The following is an 18776-nucleotide window of genomic DNA, read 5'->3' as shown; positions in this document are numbered from 1 at the left end:
GGTCTTGCCACCAAATGAGTAATACAAAAACTTTTTGTTTTCAAGGTGTACTGGATTTTGGAATTGTGGATAAAAGTGCATGTTCCAGGGTAATGCAAAGTCATGGAAGTCAATGAAATAGAGTTTCCAGAAGAAAGTGGTGGTTAGTGATGTCAAATGTTACTGAGGGATGAAGGGCATAAATTGAAGAAAGGTCATTAGATGTGGTGATCAAAAAATTAATAGAGATATCTTCAGGAGCATATCCTTTACTAGGATAAAGTTTTGGGAGCACAAGTCAACTTTTAAAGAGTTAAATGGTAAGGCAAACTACCTATCAATAGAACGGTTAAAATGATAAAGACAAAAAATGCAAAGTATCAACAGTAATTTAAAGCAAATGGCATTTTCATTCACTGCCAGTGTTAGTGTAAATTGATATAAGCATTTGGAAAACTGGCAATATCTACTAAAACTGAACATACGCATCACACATGACCCAGCAATTCTAGTCCTAGATAGATGCTCAGCAGCCATGCATACATATGTGCTCCAAAATACATGGACAGGAATGTTCATATTAGTTTTGTTTTATAGTAGTGGTGGGCTCATGGGCACTTATTATATTCTAAATACATCAGTTACAAATAAACAAAAAGTGCCATGCATGGATTACTAATGACATTTGGTCATGAACCAAGGATTATAATTAATTCAAATCAGCACTGAGGTCCCCAAGGGAGAGGTGTAAGTTGTTGATGAGAATGGTCCCTGAGGATGCACTACTCCTTCAGAGTGCACGGATGCTCAAAGCAAAGGAAGAGGTAGCAGGTTGAGAGTTAACCTTGAGAAGAAAGCCACGTGACTGAGTGTACAGTGGAGAGATAGTTTGGGCCCCTGCTATGTCTCTGCCAGGTCCGGCCTGGACTGCTCTCCTCTTGATGTCTTTTACAGACTTCTATCTTACTTAAGCCATTTTTACTCTGGGATTTTATATTACATGCAGGAAAATGCACTCCATAACTAACAAGTTCAGTTAAACTTCCCATTTGATTTAATCTAGTCAAGGTTGGTTCCTGCTATTTCCCAACAAAAAGAGGACCCACTAAAATAAGTGGCACAAGATTCTTGGTTATAAAGTCAGAATTTTCTATTCTTTATTTTACTTACTTTAAGGCTTATTATAAGTGAATATGTGAAGAAAGCATAGTTAATATCTATAGCCAATGATTTTATTTATTTATTTGACAGAGAGAGAGAGAGCACAAGCAGGGGGAGCGGCAGGCAGAGGGAGAGGGAGAAGCAGGGAGCCAAACGCAGGGCTCTGGGATAATGACCTGAGCTGAAGGCAGATGCTTAACCAACTGAGCTACCCAGGCACTCCTACATCTGATGAATTTAAAAGACAGTGTGATCAATGATTAAAAATAGAGTGGGAGAGTGGACAACTGGCCAAGTCTCCTCCACAAGTAATTGTCATGAAAAAAAAAAGGGAGTCAGGATTTATCTAGATTGAAGCAAATTAAGAGAATTAAGAGATATAATCATCGTATGCAACGTGTGGACTTTGGATCTTGACTTGCTACAATTTTGGCATTTGGGGGACAGTTGGGGATCTCTGACTATGATATAGGTTGATGTTAAGGAACTGATGTTACTTCCATTATGCATAACTAAGGTATGATAGTAAGTCATAGTAAAGTAGGGAAAATACTCTTATTTTCTAGAGATGAATACTAAAGTAATTAGAGGGAAGTAATATATTGTTTATAATTTAGCAAATTATAGTAAAAATTTTAGCAAATAGGTGGAGAAAATATGGTAAAATGTTAACTACTAAATACAGGGTTTTGGTATATGGGTGTTCATTATACTATTATACTTTTCGATATATTTGAAATTTTTCTTTTTTTTTAAAGATTTTATTTATTTATTTGAGAGAGAGAGAATGAGAGATAGAGAGCACGAGAGGGAAGAGGGTCAGAGGGAGAAGCAGACTCCCTGCTGAGCAGGGAGCCTGATGCGGGACTCGATCCCGGGACTCCAGGATCATGACCTGAGCCAAAGGCAGTCGCTTAACCAACTGAGCCACCCAGGCGCCCATATTTGAAATTTTTCATATGAGGTATACAAAGTGCATCTATGCAAAAAAGGTTATAATGGTTTTTACAATTATAAAATATACTTCCTATAAAATACAGCCAATAATCACAGTTTAATCTGGTAGTAGTTGCTCTGTGATAACTGAAAAATTCAAGAGAGTTCTGTAAATTATTTCAACATTGTGACCAAAAATTCTCCAGTTGGTTTATTTCCCCAGTTACTTTTCTTCCTTCCCCCCCGCCCCAAACCTGAACTGAAAAAGAATAGTGTGATGAATATGGCAGTCAAACCATGTAAGAGTCAGTCAGAGTTGTGCAGGTTTTAGAACTGGCGAGAGACAATTCAGCATGGAATAACCTAAGTGTCTGGCCAAGGTTGAAGTCTGGCCAGCCTCCATGTATGCTGTGAAAATTCTCTGGCCACAGTCCTGAGGTCCTCACATCTGAGGTTGCATCATTCTTCCCACGGTTGCTTCTGGACTGGATGTCAACAGCATATGATGTAAATACGTCAGGATAGAAAGTATAATGGATTTGTCATATTTTCTTTTTCTTTTTCTTTCTCTCTCTCTTTCTCTCTTTCCCTCCCTCTCTCCCTCTTATTCTTTCTTTCTTTCTTTCTTTCTTTCTTTCTTTCTTTCTTTCTTTCTTTCTTTCTTTCTTTCTTTCTTTCTTTCTTTCTTTTTCTTTCTTCTTTCTTTCTTTCTTTCTTCTTTTTCTTTCTTCCTTCCTTTCTTTCTCTCCTTCCTTCTCTTCCTCCTCCTCCTCCACCTCCTTCTTCTCTCTCTCACTCCCTCTTTCTCTCTCCCCTCCTCTTCTTCTCTCCCTCCCCATCTCCCCCCCCCCTACTTTTTGTTTGTTTTGGAATCATTTGCCTACAGGGCTTTAAAAGAGAAGCTCCCAGAGCATTTTCCAGTTCCCTGAAGGGTGGGGAAAGTATAAAGACGTGAAAAAGACCATCTCAGAAGTAAAGAGTACAGTGAAAGTGAGAGGTAAAATATTCAATTAAGGAATTGAATATTTTGTCTGTGCTACTTTGCAATGACCCCTTCCTTCCCTGAAGCCCTCACATGGCATCCCAGGATTGTCAGTGAGAGGTGTCCGATGCTAGTGTCGCTTAGGTGGAATGGCAGCGGAAGCATGGGCACAGAGGGCCTAAACAGATTAACAACGGACTTGCGAATCTTGACAACTTTGGGAAATACTTTTTTAAAAGGAAGATGGAGGCAAATCTCTCCTAGAAACATAAGGAAGAACAATCTCTAAACTTCTGCCTTATGACTTCAATCATTTCTTCTTTACCATTCCGTTTCTAAGTCTCCTCTTATCTATATTTATTTAAGAGTAACCAAACCCTATTATCTTCTAACATCTTAGGATTCCCATGATCCCTTCCCAATATGTGACCCCCTCTGTTTGAAACAAAGTCCAGCTGGGCCAGCATTTTGCAGCAAAGGGTCAGAGCAAGAGGTAGAAATGGAAGTCTGAGGTCTGTGTAATCGGGGGTGGTGATTATAATGGTTGAAGAGGATTTAATTAGAGATGCCTCAGTGTTCTGAAGTGCTTGTAAAAAAATAGAGAGAGAGATGGGGGTGCCTGGCTGGCTCACTCAGTAGAGCATGTGACTCTTGATCTCAGGGTTGTAAGTTCGAGCCCCACACTGGGTGTAGAGATTACTTTGAAAGGAAAACTAAAAACACATGTATATACACACACCATTCCGTTTCTAAGTCTCCTCTCATCTATATTTATTTAAGAGTAACCAAACCCTATTATCTTCTAACATCTCAGGTAAATATATATATATATATATATATATATACACACACACACACACACACACACACACACACACACACATATATATATAAAGGGTTTCCCTCATGCCAGATACCACAAATAAACAGGGAAGTTATTTTTTCTAGATGGAAACGAAGCAGCCCTGCTGATACAACAGCAGATACATGGTCCAAGGACATTTTGGGATTTTGGAGAGTTCTCTTCTGCTCCCTTGTTTGACAAACACTAACGTGATACAAAGTTGGTTGAATCATTGCCTTTCTGCCTTTATTTGACTGACTTTTCCCAGGTATCAGCTTACTGGATAAGAAACCTGCCCTGAAATTCTACTTTCCTTGGCCTCCCCTCTGTTGAACTTTGTTGAATAGAATGCCTGACTCCTGCCTAACTTGGCTCTCTTCATCCTGGCTCATGCTGAAGCAACTGGACAGCCTGGCTGAGAGTCCAAGGAGTTAGAGCCTGTGACCTCACTGCTACCCTCCCCCTCCCTCACATGGCCTGTTCCTGCCCAGTCTGGTTTGTGAATAGTTCTTGGCAAATACCCCAGAGGAGAATAGAGTCACTAACAATAGCAACTCCCTTTTTAGCTTGAATCTCTTGGTACTCAGGACTGTGAATTTAGGAAAACCCAAAATAACCTATGTAATTACAGTGGGTTACCCTAACAGTCTATTTCTGTTATTACCAACATTCGATGTCACTCCAGTAGATATTTAGCTACTTGTAGTGGAAAAAGTACTGGGCTTATGGCCAGACAGACCTAGATTTCAGACCTAGTTCAGCTATTTACCAGTTTTATGACATTGGGCAAGTCACTAATTTGAGCCTGTTGGAATTAAATGAGCAAGCTTACATGTAAGTGCTTGGAATCCTGCAAAGTGTTACACAAAGTTAAACCACTGCTATTGAGAAATGGGGATAGAAAAGTTGTAGAAAAAAAAGAAATTCAAATCTTCATGAAGCACTGGAATCAACTTGAAGCGAGATAGTGTTTACCTCTGTTCAACAACATGCTCGGTCTTAAAAACAAACAAAACTAGGGATACCTGTGTGGCTCAGTCGGTTAAGCGTCTGCCTTTGGCTCAGGTCATGATCCCAGGGTCCTGGGACAGAGTCCCGCGTCGGGCTCCCTGCTCAGTGGGAAGCCTGCTTCTCCCTCTCCCTCTGCCTGCCGCTCTGTCTACTTGTGCTCTCTCTCTGTCAAATAAATAAATAAAATCTTAAAAAAAACAACAAAAAAACCACAAAAAAACAAAACTATAGTCTCCATTTAAAGGTAAAGGAAGTCCTTTTTTAATTTTATTTTTACTTTTTTAAAAGATTTTATTTATTTGAGAGTGAGCGTGCGCGCGCACGAGAGAGAGAGAGAGAGAGACAGAGAGAGAGAGAGAGAAAGCACAAGCAAGGGGAGGGAGAAGCAGAGCCCCATTGAGCAGGGAGCCCGACATGGGGCTTGAGTCCAGGATCCAGAGATCATGACCTGAGCCGAAGGCAGACACTTTAACTGACTGAGCCACCTAGATGCCCTTTTAAAGATTTATTTATTTATTTGTGTGTGAGAGAGTGGGAGGAGGTGCAGAGAGAGAGAGAGAGAGAGAGAGAGTGAGAATCCTGGATCAGACTTGCTGCTGAGCATGGAGCCTGACCTGGGGCTTGATTCCAAGACCCCGAGACCATGATCTCAACTGAAACCAAGAGTTAGCCGCTTAACTGACTGAGCCACCCAGGCGTCCCTACAGTTAAAGGCAGTGTTACTTTTTGTTCATGATGAATTTGGAAAAGGGAAGGATTTGGCAGTTCCTTTCAAGGCAAGGATCAATGAAGCAGGAAGATGAGTCCTCATACAGAGTGAGTACAGGAAAGAGGGTTATTATCCATTTACATGCCAACTATGCCACCTTAAACTGGTTTTCTCTGAAATGCAGCCATTGTTTTCATCACTTAAATTTTTATTTTATATGTAGTGAAAGAGGCTGGTCCTTCAGACTTAGATGTATTTTTGCCCCATATCATACATAAAAAGGTAAACATAAATGAAAGAAACTTGGTTAAAGGTTTTTTCCTAAGGCAATGCGACTTCATCACAACTGCCACCTGGCGTCATGACGATAAGATCACCGATCTCAGACATGGTAAAATAGCGAAAATCACAGCTGGAAGCACCCCCATACCTGCCACCCTGCTTGGATACAAAACAATCCCCCCACCTTGTTGTAATTCTTTGTGCATCAGGTCTGAAAGTACCTTTCAAGGACGTGTGTAAAGCACCTGCCGGAACCACTCACATGGTTCTGCCATAACTGTGCTGGCTTCTCATCCTCCTGGGCCCTTAGGGCTGGCTGCTCTTGATACTGCTGTGTTGATCCATCTTGGGCCTGCAGACCTGGTTGCTGCCTTGCACGCAGCACTGTTGTTGCTGCCCCTGCTGCGACCCCTGTTCTTGACCCTTTGGCAGGGCCCATAGGTTTCATGTCTACAGAAGAGGCTGTGCTTTGGGATTCACTGGGAAGTCTATAAACAGCAGGTGTGAGAGGCATATTGGACTCCCTTTTCCATAGCATAATCAAAGGGGCTCCCAGACACCTCAAGGATCATGTGAAGCTTCCTGATACTGGCCTTATCCTGATCCCCTTCTCCACGGAACTCCTATGGAGTGGAGAGAACAGCAAAGGTAGAGAAGATGGAGCAGAAGACCAGAAGGGCCTGCTCTCCTCTCTTCCTGTAACTGAGTACACCAAAGGACTATAACTAGACAAACTTTTGAGGTCATCAATTCAAGCTCCCACTTGATGCAGCAATGTCTTCTACAACGTCTCTGCCAAATGGTCCTTCTAGATTCACTTGAGCATTCCAGAACTAGGGAAAGCATTATTACAAAGCCCCAGTGAACTTCCTCACATACCTTTATTTTCTATATTTATGCTAGTATTTCTGTAGGAATTGCTAAGTCAAGGGTATGCACACTACATTTTGATAGCAGGGAACAGATTATGCATGTGTTCACACAAAGGTGTTACAGTGATTTATACAAACTTAGGGCATGGCAGTCACGGGAAGACAGATTACATTTCAAATAAAGGAAGAATTCTCTAATCATTAATAATAGATCACAACAGATCACTCTTTGATTGGTGTAGTGAGCATTCAAGAAGAGATTGGACCATCATGATGCTATAGATGGGTATGAGATTAGAGCAGCTAATATACAAGGAATGTCTGAATGCCTTGTGGTAAATTCTAGAGAAACAAAGGAACCTCTCCTATGTGCCAAGTCCATCGGTGGTGGCCCAGTTAGGAATGGATTCTTTAACATGAAATGCATTTTCCAGGTGAGCCACAGAAAGCACAAAAAGCTTTGCAGCTTTTAAATGTTCTTCCAGGGGCACCTGGGTGGCTCAGTTGGTTAAGTGTCTGCCTTTGGCTCAGGTTGGGATCTCAGGGTCCTGGGTTGGGCTCCCTGCTCTGTGGGGAGTTTGCTTCTCCCTCTCCCTCTCCCTCTGCCCCTCCCTCCTGCTCATGCTCTCTCTCTCTCTCTCTCTCAAATAAATAAAATCCTAAAAAATAAAATAAAATAAAATAAATGTTCTCCCAAAGGCCTCTGGCTCCATCTTGCTGAGTTGCAGCAGAGACCTAGTGCTGAATTCTTCTCATCTCTGACTCAGTAGTAGGAATGTCCACTGTGTTCCCAGCTATTACGGCCTGGGGATTTCTATGACCCCCCACTGATGGTCTCAGGAGATAAATGGGCTTTTCCCAAAGGCAAAGAAGTCGTCCATGTGTCTGAAGGGATACAAACCTGCAAGTAGTAAAAACAGCCAGTGGCAAGCTTCTGGTGCAGCTGCTGTTTCCCAACTTTCAAAGGAATCAGCTTGGATAGCTCTAAAGTCTTTGTAGGCCTCTGCCCTTTTCCTTTGATGACGTGGCCATGTCCAGCATGCTCTTCATAGCCTGTGGCTAGGCGGGCCAACAGGGTGACAGCAAGGGGCAGAAACTAGGGCTGGTGGATGCAATGTCCACATCACCATTTGGATATGGTTGTGTATATGGAGCATGTCCTCTCTTTTACTGATCTGACCGAAGTTTCCCTCAAACACAGTTGAGTGCTTGAATACATCATACTCTCCTCCTTCCTTGTCCAGCTGTCACTGAAGTTTATTAAACTGGTCCCCTACACAGCCAACCACTGGAAATTCACTAGGGCAGTGACATGGATTTACCACCCACGTTTACAGTTTATCTACCACCTCCAAGGGGTCTGTAATAGTTTGTTGTTCTTTTTGCCTTTTAACAAATGTGTGGCTTAAAACAACACACACTCATTATCTCACAATTTCCATGGGTCGGGAGTCTGGGCATGGCTTCAGTGAGTCCTCTGCCCAGGATCTCACAAGTATGAATCAAGGTGTAGACCTGGAGGTCTAGTCCAGCTGGGGCCTCACCTGAAGCTTGGGATCCTCTTTCAAGATCACATGGCTTTTGAACAAATTCATTTCCTTGAAGCCGTCCAATTCATGGTGCCTCTATCCCAGCTCCTATCTGTTCCCTTTACAACATAAATCACAATTATTTTTTGTCAGTGAATTCCTTGACGGAAAGAACCTAGCAGAGTGGTTTAGCATATAATTGTTAGCTTAATCAAGTATTCTATTTGGCTATTTGTAACCCATATCACTTTCCTAATTAGTTTGCTATCATCTGGAGGGCAGAGCCCTTTATCATTCGTTTGTCTCCCTCCAGGGGGAGGTCTAGTCCAGCGCCATGGGTTAGCATTGCTCAAATCTGATGTTTTTTTGTTTGAAAAAAATCAGATGCAAGAATAAAGGTAGGAACGGGAGAGCAAGAAAAGGTGGAGCAGAGCAGAGGGATTTTGGGAAAAGTCACGCTGGCAGAAAATGGGTGAGGCCAAGAACATTAGTCGGCCATCTTACTTAAATTTCAACAAGGCTGTCCACCCCCACGTGATGTCAGAGAAGACTTCAAGAAGCTGAAGACACGCCTCTCGCGAGAGGAAAGATAGCCCAGGAGCAAGTGTACGCCCGTCCGTGCCCCGCCTTCACTGAGCCCCACCCACTCCCCGGTCCTCACTCCCACCTTGAACCAGCCACGTGTGACGCCATGACGCGTGCGTGCCTGCGGCGCAGGGGGCGGGCCCGCGGCGCGCCACCGGAGGAGGAAGTGGCGCGGTTGTTGCTCCCTCTGCGCCCACTGCTGGCTCCCGGGGCGCGGAGAGGGGCAGCTGTCGCCGCCGCTGCGTCGCCCCCTCTACTACTGTTTCCCTCCATGTGCCCCGGCACCGTCGCTCCCCTTCCTCAGGCCGCCGCTTACCCCGGCGTCTATGGAAGTAATGGAAGGACCCCTCAACCTGGTGAGTAGCCCACAGAGGGTCGTGTCCGCCCTCGGGAGCTCTTGCTTCAGGAGTCCGGTCGCGTCTCCGGCTTGCTGCAGACCCTCGAGGCCGGGAGGCGGGTTTGGCGGGGTTGGGCCTGAGGGGTAGGGGAGGCGAGCAGGAGTGGTCCCCCAGCGGCTCCGCGCAAGCAGTCCCAGAAGTTGCCCCCTTTGGTATCCCCGGGAAGCTATCACGTCCCACTTCCCGCCGCCCCGGGACTCCCCCTGTCGCAGTGCCCTGCGCGAGGGGCTTCCACCAGCCGGGAAAGCCGCCACCTCTTCAGGCTGGAGGAAATGCCTCCAAGCGCCACGTAACCACCTCGTTGCAGCCTGGAGGGGCACTGAAGCCGGCCAGGGCAGCAGTGGTGTGTAATGCTGGGTTTAACTTCTAACACATAGGGTCTGAAGTCTGAGCCTCCTTAGTTTGGAGAGTTGGAGTAATACTCGCTACCCCCATTTTTCCCTCCACCCATTTCTCATCTACATTCAGATGCATAAACTGAGAATCTCCCTTCTCGAATAAGTTAGAGACAGCTGGATAAAAAAGAGGGCCGTCCCTGTTTTTAGCTCCGTTTCATCACTTTAGGCATCATGAAAATACGGTAGGTGTTTGCCCTTCTCAGAAAAAGCGCTCATAGGCTATTGGCATTTCAGATATTCCCATTAAAACAGCAGCGAGCAACACAAGTTCTTTTCTGACTACTGACTACTGCATCTTTCGGTTTCTTAGAGGGTACCTATTTTGGATACAAAAGTCAGATTACTTAAGATTGTAGACAGGCAGGAGGAACTTTTGGAGTCACAAGTTTGCAGTTTATTTGCGATAGTGGGCGATGGTGGCATTGAAGAAAGGGAGGTAGGGAGAATTAGTTTCTCAGGTTGGAACTCTGAACCCTAGTGTCGTGGAAGAGCCCTAGGCTGCATTTAAGCCATTCTGTAGAGAAGCAGTAGAGCTTGGTTTGAGTATAGATTCAGGAGCTAGACTGCTTGGATTTCAGTTCTGGCTTTGTCACTTAATATTTCTGTGACCTTGGGCAAATTAGTTGACCTCACCCTGGTGAGGTTTGTTTCTGGTTTGTTGTGAGGATTAAAGGAGTAAATAGGTGTAAAGGGCTTACATTGTACCTAGTACAATGTAAGAGTAAGCTATTATAGTAATCAGACCATAAGCTCTTAATTAAAAATTTCATTTGTAAAATGAAGGCTTGGGCTTGCTGCGCTTGAAAAGCCTAAGCTTCTAGGACCTATAGCTGTTGTTCCCAAATGACCGATGCCAGGTTAGCTGCTCTGAGAAGCGCCTCCCAGTTTTAAGTTGAGCCTGCCCCCATTGGTAAGAGTTGTTTACACTTAAAAAGAATTGGACAAGATTTGTGAGTTTTTAAAAACCAGGGACATATCTTGCACTTTTTTTGTTTTTAAGGTGACAGTTTACAGTGAAATATAATAGATGGCTCAATACTAAACTTCACAGGAATATTATTAGAAATAACCAGCAATTTACAGAGTGCTTCAAAGTTCAAGTGTCCTTGCAAAATGACCATTGGTTCAGTTCCAGTTAGCGTCACTTTATTTGGCTAGAGGCTGCAACATAACACCAGCCAACTGCCCCACTACTGTGTGGTAGCTTATGAGAAGACTGGAGCTGGGTGACAGTTGTAGATGGAGCCGCAGAATCACCAGTTTAGGAAAAATTAGTTAAATGGTGACAGTAGTATTATCTTTCTATAGAGGAGAATTTGGGCGAGAGCCTTGTCAAGCAGGCTAGCATAGTTCCATAATCCAGCCATAAAATATACATGGACAAGTATCAGAAATTTGGCATCTTGAATTCTTAAACCGATTGAGATTTGAAAGATCTGAGTTCTAGCCTAGCTGTTTATTGGAAGATAACAGTGAGACAGAGATTAACATTTACTTGAATTATTAACTGCTAAGTACCAATGAGAGGCCTCTGAATTTGTCACTCAGTTTTAAAAGATGGTTTGTTTTTTTTTAAGACTATCACTTTTTTTTATGTTAGCAGTTAACCAACTTAGTATCCAGTTGACTAAACGTGAGAAATAGTTCTCAGTGCTATGATATAATGAGTGCCTGTGAAAATCCCAGTAGTTTATATATGCTTTTTCTAATGACATTATAGTGTAGTCCAGATTTGTTGTATAAGGACTTATAACAGTACCTAGGTTTATAATTATGTGTCCTCAGAGCATCCTTGGAATTTAGGAAGAACTGCTTCCCAGTTTTACAGAAAAATAAGCCTAGACTGAGAGAAATTAAGTAATTACTTAGATTGGTGGATCACAGCTTATTTTAATATCATGACCTTTTCTAACAATAGTTCTGAATTAATGTACAGTACTCACCATTTTCATTTCAGTATGGTCCTTATTTATATTGAATTGTGGATTCTGTGTCATTAGTGCCTTTGCTTTAGTATTGATTCTTTTATGGAAGGTTTGCAGTAAGGACCTTATGTGCTTATTTCCTGGCAGTAGATTTTTAAGATACAGAAGAGATTGGTTCAAAAATAGTCATTTAAATATATAATACAGATACTGTGTTCTACTTCTCTGGTTTTTGAAATTGGTCAAAAGAAAAACTAAATTATTTCCATTGCTGGGGGCAGAGGAATAACTAGTCTTTGGACTGAATAAGTTTTATCAGTTTTTTTCTTTGGTCAATTCTTAATATAGAAAAATTATAACTTGTAAAGTTACTTAGAGTATATTTAGGCATTTCCATTTAATTTTGTCAAAGTGAGTGCTGGTAGCAAATGTCAAAACTTGCGTGAGATAATTTGTAGTTCTTTGATTTGTTTACTGCCTATTTGGGAAGTGATGTCAGACCTTAATTTACACATGACTGTTGCTCATGCTTTGTTTACCTACTCTGCAAACTCTTAAGGACAGGGTCCATGTGACTGTGTGGCCACAGTTGTATGTGTTTGGCTCTATTAAGTGCCGAGAATGTTTTGTTGAGTAACTGAGCTTCCCTCTAGAGTGGTTATTTCTCTTCTAAGACAAGGAATCAGGTATGGGTTCCAGAGAATGGCCTTGTACATACCTGGAGCCTTTATAATTATCCCATCTTACTTATGGTGGCAGTAAAATCTTTTAAGGTAAAAAAGAGGCTGTTTTAAACCACCTCCTTGTTGCCCTAAAAAATTTCAAGTTCATCCTGTCACAGCTATGTTGGGCCCAATGGAAGCACTCTGGGGAAAGGTGGTAGAGCACTAAGACTTACCCAACAATTACTAAGTGCTAGGATTGGCATCCGGCACTTTACATATATAGTTGACCCTTGAACAATGTGAGGATTAAGGGTTCCAGCCTCCTGTGTGGTCAAAAACTCCATGTATAACTTTTGACTCCCCAAAGACTTTTTATGATTATAATGTCAATTTTTATTTATAAAATTATACCTTCCTTAAATTTCTGAATATTCCTTTATTATTTCTACATTGTCTGTATATTCAACAATAATCATAAATAATTTTTTTTAAGATTTATTTATTTGGGGGGCGGGTGACGGGCAGAGGGAGAGGGAGAGTGAATCTCACGCAGACTCCCTGCTGAATGCAGAGCCTGATGTGGGACTTAATGCCACGACCCTGAGATCATGACCCGAGCTGAAATCAAGAGAGTCTAACGTTCAACGGACTGAGGTACCCAGGCACCCCCCCATAAAGAATATTATTAATACATGAGAACATAATTTAAATATGCCTCTGTTATTTTACCAGTATTTACATAAACTTAAAATATTTCTGTTTCCATGACCCTTAATAGTCTTATTTATTAATGTTTCAAGTTTTTATTTAAATTCTAGTTAACATATAGTGTACTGTTAGTTTCAGGAGTAGAATTTAGTGATTCATCACTTACATATAACACCCATTGCACAGTCATAACAAGTATCCTCCTTAATACCTGTCACTTAGTCCACCGCACCCCCCCCCCGCCACCCACCTACCCTCCAGCAACCCTATATGTTTTCTGTAGTTAAGAATCTCTCTAATGGTTTGCTTCCCTCCTTTTTTCTTTCCCTTATGTTCATCTGGTTTTTTTTCTTAAATTCCACATATGAGTGAAATCATATGATATTTGTCTCTCTCTGATTTATTTCATTTAACATAATACTCTCTAGTTCCATCCACGTCATTGCAAATGGCAAGATTTCATTCTTTTTGATGACTTAATACTCCAGTGTGTGTGTGTGTGTGTGTGTGTGTGTGTGTGTGTGTGTGTGTGTGTATACTGCATCTTCTCTATCCATTCACCAGTCGATGGACATTTGGGCTCTCCATAATTTGGCTATTGTGATAATGTTGCTATAAATATTGACATGCATTATTCCTTTGAATCACTATATTTGTATCCTTTGGATAAATTCCTAGTAGTGCAATTGCTGGGTCATAGGTTAGTTTTATTTTTAACTTTTTGAGGAACCTCCATACTGTTTTCCAGAGTGGCTGCACCAGTTTGCATTTCCACCAATAGTGCAAGAGGGTTCCCCTTTCTCCACATCCCCACCAACCCCTGTTACTTCTTGTGTTGTTAATTTTAGCCATTCTGACAAGTGTGAGGTGATACCTCACTGTAGTTTTTACTTGTATTTCCCTGATAATGAGTGATGTTGAGCATCTTTTCATGTGTCTGCTGGCCATCTGGATGTCTTCTTTGGAAAAATATCTATTCATGTCTTCTGCCCATTTCTTAACTGGGATTATTTGTTTTTGGGGTGTTGATTTTGATAAGTTCTTTATAGATTTTGGACTAACCCTTTCTCAGATATGTCATTTGCAAATATCTTCTCCCATTCTGAAGGTTGCCTCTTAGTTTTGTTGACTGTTTACTTGAAGTCCCAGTAGTTCATTTTCCCTTTTGTTTCCCTTGCTTCTGGAGATGTGTCTAGTAAGAAGTTGCTATGACTGATGTCAGTGGGGTGCTGCCTGTGTTCTCTAGGATTTTGGTAGTTTCCTGTCTCACATTTAGGTCTTCCATCCCTTTTGAATTTGTTTTTGTGTATAGTGTTTAAGAAAGTGGTCCAGTTTCATTCTTTTGCATGTTGCTGTCCAGTTTTCCCAACTCCCTGAAGGCTTAATAGCCTACTGTTGACTGAAAGTCTTACCAATAACATAAACAGTTCATTAACACATATTTTGTACCATATTCTTACAGTAAACTAGAGAAAAGAAAATACTAAAATCATACGGAAAATACTTTACAGTACTACACTGTATTTACTGGAAAAAAAAAATCCACGTATAAGTGGACCTGTGCAGTTTGAACCAATGTTGTTCAAGGGTAAACTGTATTATTTATCTTTTTAGTAGCTGTATATTTCCCCATTTTACTGATGAACAATTAAAATGCCAAGTAAATGTGATAGTGGGTTTTGAAAGCAAGATTCTCATTAAAATAGTGATCTTACTGTTAGATCAGTGTTTGCCCATTTGTTTTGACTGTGATCCACAGTGAGATTTTTATGTAATGACCAATACACACATAGATATGTGTATATTACTGCAGAGCTGCCACATTATGCATATGCCTCTTGAAATTGTGCAAAATGCAGGGGCTCTCATAAATTTCACCCAAAACAAAACCCTAATATTTACTGTTACAAATATTTTTTAAAACTTTTAGAGTAATATTTACTATTATTTACTATATAATGTTTCCTATTAGGTTTTTTAAGCCCTAACATTTACTATTAGAGCTTAAATATTTACTCTAATATTTACTATTAGGTTTTTTTAAATGCTGGTTTTTGACCCACTAAATTGATTTCACAGCTCATTGGTGGATTGTATCCTACAGTTTGTCTTCACAGCAGATGGTGACAGTTCTGAAGAAAAGTAAGCTACACTGGAAAGGAAGTAGGAAAAAAGATGCAGCAGAGCTGCATGTGGGAGAAATTGATCCTTAGACTTAAAATCAAAAACAGGTCTCGGACTTCTCTAACACTTGAGCAGTTATCGTAAGTATAATTACATTAGTTTGACAGGTCAATTCAGTACTTACTTTACTGTTAGGAGATACTACTTGCCTGTAGGAGACTTACAGTGAATTTATTGGGGGAAGGGAGAGTAAATGCAGCTTCTCCTTTGCTCTCTATTGAAGACCCTACCACAGGGTTCAAGAGGACATTACATTTTCCTCTGCCTTTTTGGTATCGTGTTCGTTATGGTGTTCCTCTTGTCATCTTTATGTACAGCTTTCCCCAAGGACACAGAAATAAATACATGAAAAGTAATAGAAGGTAATACTGTTTTCCTTTGGGAAAAAAGACAATATTGAATCTGTATTTTTAAAGCAGTTAGTATGTGGAAGTAGGAGGTACTTCTTGGTGGGGGCAGTCATTAAGTAATCTAGTTGTAGTTAGGATTTTCACTGGTTGCAGGTGATGAAAGCCACTTAAGATTAGCTAATGCCAAAAGGGATAATTTATTGGAATCAAAAGAAAGGTGCAGGAAAGGCAGGGCTACAATGTAGGTGGGTCTAAGAACATATGGGACCTGAGGCTCAAAGATAATCAGATTCTCCCTCTGCCTCTTCAGGCTTGACTGCTCTACTTCTCTCTGCAGACTTACATTATTTGGTTAATTCCTGAATGTCACATTAGTTACAACCACTTAAAACTTTCTTGACAGACTCTCTGTTCCTAAACTTGAAAATCTAGTGGAACAAATTCTTTAGGTGTCCAGGGGACGAGGTAATATAAGAATATGGCAACTTCCACAAGAATCCTGTTTGATTACTGAGGAAGAAGAGCCGTGTTAACAGAGAGGAGTGGGATTATGTGTAAAGTGTTGGCTGTTTCTGAGGAGGATTCAGGAAGGGAGGAATTTGTATAGGGCATACAGTAAGACACTACTAAATCTGAAGGTGTTTTACTTTCTGTAAATGTTTTAGAACATTTTGTTGTATTGGACTTTCATTTGTACTCAAGAGGGAGTAGGAAAATTCTGGTTAAAATGCGCTAGAGATTGGTTGTTGGATGAAATAGTGAATGAAATAAGTGCATCAAGGACCAATTCTTTCTTTGTATATATGTATAGTTATTTTAGATTTTGATGCAGTTTTATTCTGATATTTTTCTGAAATACAGTAATATTATGTCAGCATTTACCAATCTCCCATCCTTCCATGCAACTTAGCATTCATTCCCTCATCCGCTAACCCAGCAACTATGAGTAAGTACTCTCTCCTCAGATACTGTTCTGGACCTCAAGCATTCAACAGTGAATGGGACAAGGTCCCAATTCTTACAGAACTTTTGTCCCACATCTCTAGTTTTCATCTGTTGTGTCTTCTGTATTTTCTTTAATACCTGAAGCATAGTTACTTTGAGTTCCTTGATGTTAATTCCAATATATGGATTATCTCTACGTCTGTTTCTGTTGTCTTTCTCTTTATTATCAGTCACTTTTTCCAGCTTCACATGCTTAGTAAGTTTATTGTATGTCATGCATTGTGGATGATGTGTTGTAGAGACTGAAATAGGAATATTCCTCTAAGGAGTATTTTGTTCTCGTTGGCAGTTAAAATACAGGCAGATCACCATGATCTAGTCCTAAATTTGGTTTTTAGGCTTTATTAGGGTGGGCCTATTTTAGTTTTACCCATAATGCCTAGAGTGTGATCCTTAGTCCCAGGGCTGACCTTCCTGGGGTATGAACTGAAAGCTCTGGTGTTCACCAGGGTTACTGTAGTCTGTCCAGCCTAAACTGCAACCTGTCTCCCCAATGTGTGGCTTTGGAAATGTCTGCACAGTGTCTGCTAGGCCTCCTGAGTTATATACCCTTTGCACGTGCAGCTTAGGCATTTGGTAAGGACCTGAGAGGATTTAAAAAAAAATTTTTTTAATTTATTTGTCAGAGAGAGACAGAGAGCACAAGCAGGGGAAGAAGCAGTCTCCCCGCTGAGCAGGGAGCCCGATGTGGGGCTCGATCCCAGGACCCTGGGATCATGACCTAAGCCGAAGGCAGACGCTTAACCGACTGAGCCACCCAGGTGTCCCCTGAGAGGATTTTTTATGCCTATTTTTAGGTTGTCGTCTTCACTGCAGTTCCCTCCAATCCTGGACCCTCCTCAAATTCCAGCCTTTTGACTCCAGTCCCCATCCCTCCTTCCCAATTAGATACTGCCGTCTGCCTGGGGGTTTTATTTTTCTGCAATACATTTTGGAAAGCGCTCTCAGAAAGAAAGCCAGGTGAATGTAGTTCTCACCTTGTGCTTTTCCCTTTTCTTGAAAATGTAGCCTTCTGTTACTTTTTTGTTCAGTGTCTATAAACTTTTTTTTATATATTGTATCCAGCTTTGTAATTGTCTACAGCTGGAGGTAAGCCAATGCTAGCTACTCCCTCATAGCTGGATCATAAATCTAAATCTCCATGAGAATTCAAGAGGTTCTCAACAAAATTACATCAGTTTATTGTAAACCCTAAATGCCAGAAAGTACTTTAATATGAGATTGTAGTATCATGAAATCTAATACTCGCTACTCAGTGACGAGTATCACAACCTCATGAAGATTGGCCAGTCACTGCTTTCCCTATTTAAACATCTATTTCTAGGGGTGCCTGGATGGCTCAGTCAGTAGAGCATGTGATTCTTGATCTTGGGTTGTGAGTTGAAGTCCCACATTGGGTGTAGAGTTTACTTAAAAAAATTTTTTTCTAAGAGTTTGAGGCAGCTTATAATGAAAGACAAAGATGCCATACCATTAGTATGTGACTTATTCAGTGAAGTATTCCAAGATTTAGGAGCTTAAAATAACACATATTTGTTTTTTCACAATTTCTGTGAGGCAGGAATAAGGGCATGGCTTAGTTGGGTCTTTTGCTACAGGGTCTCTCAAGACTGCCCTCAAGGTGTCATCTGGGGCTGCAGTCCCATTTGAAGGTTCCACGGGGGCAGGAGCTAGTTCCGTGCTCACTCACATGGTTGATGGTAGGATTTAATTCCTTGAAGGCTTTGTAATCAGCTTTTGGATTCAGTTCCTTGCTGGTTGTTGGCAGACTACCCTCAGTTTCTTCCATGTGAACCTTTCCATAGGGCAGTTCACAACAGGACTGGTGGCTTCATTAAAGTGAGCAAGGGAGAGAAAGTGCTACCAAGATGAAAGTGACAGTCTTTTGTAAACTAATCATAGAAGCAACATCCACCACCTTTGCTCTATTTTGTTCCCTTAGATGCAAGTCACTAGGTTTAGCACACATTAGAGGGGAAGAGATTACATAAGCGTGTGAATACCAGAAGGCAGGGGTCATTGGGAGCTACATCAGAATCTGCTTACTACAGTTGATAGAGAAGCAAAGAAAATAACTGAATCAACAAAGAATATCAAGAAAATATAATTGTGTGGGACCACATCAAACTAATAAGCTGCACAGCAAAGGAAATCATCGACAAAATGAATGGGAGAAAATATTTGCAAATCATACATCTGATAAGGTGTTAATGTCTAAAATATATCAAGAATTCATATAACTCAATAGCAGAA

The 18776-nt window shown here is 41.2% G+C and overlaps 1 protein-coding gene and 1 long non-coding RNA gene across 6 annotated transcripts in view; one reads left to right on the top strand and one right to left on the bottom strand.

Moving 5' to 3' along the window:
- Positions 1-8400, bottom strand: part of LOC148162177 (uncharacterized) — a 43459-nt gene extending 35059 nt beyond the window's left edge. The window contains exons 1-2 of the long non-coding RNA XR_015767124.1: positions 8321-8400; positions 4928-5078 (exon numbers count right to left, since the gene is read on the bottom strand). This is a non-coding gene — a long non-coding RNA (uncharacterized LOC148162177). The remainder of the gene's footprint in view (positions 1-4927; positions 5079-8320) is intronic.
- Positions 8401-9019: 619 nt separating this feature from the next.
- Positions 9020-18776, top strand: part of NRBF2 (nuclear receptor binding factor 2) — a 33469-nt gene continuing 23712 nt past the window's right edge. For 2 of the 5 annotated variants that reach the window (XM_088020061.1, XM_028123984.2), the window contains exon 1: positions 9168-9246. Coding sequence is in view for 2 of the 5 variants with exons in the window: in XM_088020060.1 (XP_087876186.1) it covers positions 9162-9246 (85 nt within the window). In the remaining 3 variants the exon portion in view is untranslated. Of the gene's footprint in view, positions 9247-12847; positions 12931-18776 lie in introns of all 5 variants that reach the window. The other 3 variants (XM_028123985.2, XM_088020060.1, XM_028123983.2) reach the window with 3 other exon arrangements.

Source organism: Eumetopias jubatus, unplaced genomic scaffold (genome assembly GCF_037043125.1).
Source record: "Eumetopias jubatus isolate StellerSeaLion01/CBP00866 unplaced genomic scaffold, mEumJub1_p1.0 scaffold_17, whole genome shotgun sequence".
Taxonomy (NCBI): Eukaryota; Metazoa; Chordata; class Mammalia; order Carnivora; family Otariidae; genus Eumetopias; species Eumetopias jubatus.
This window is presented reverse-complemented; position numbering and strand designations above follow the sequence as displayed.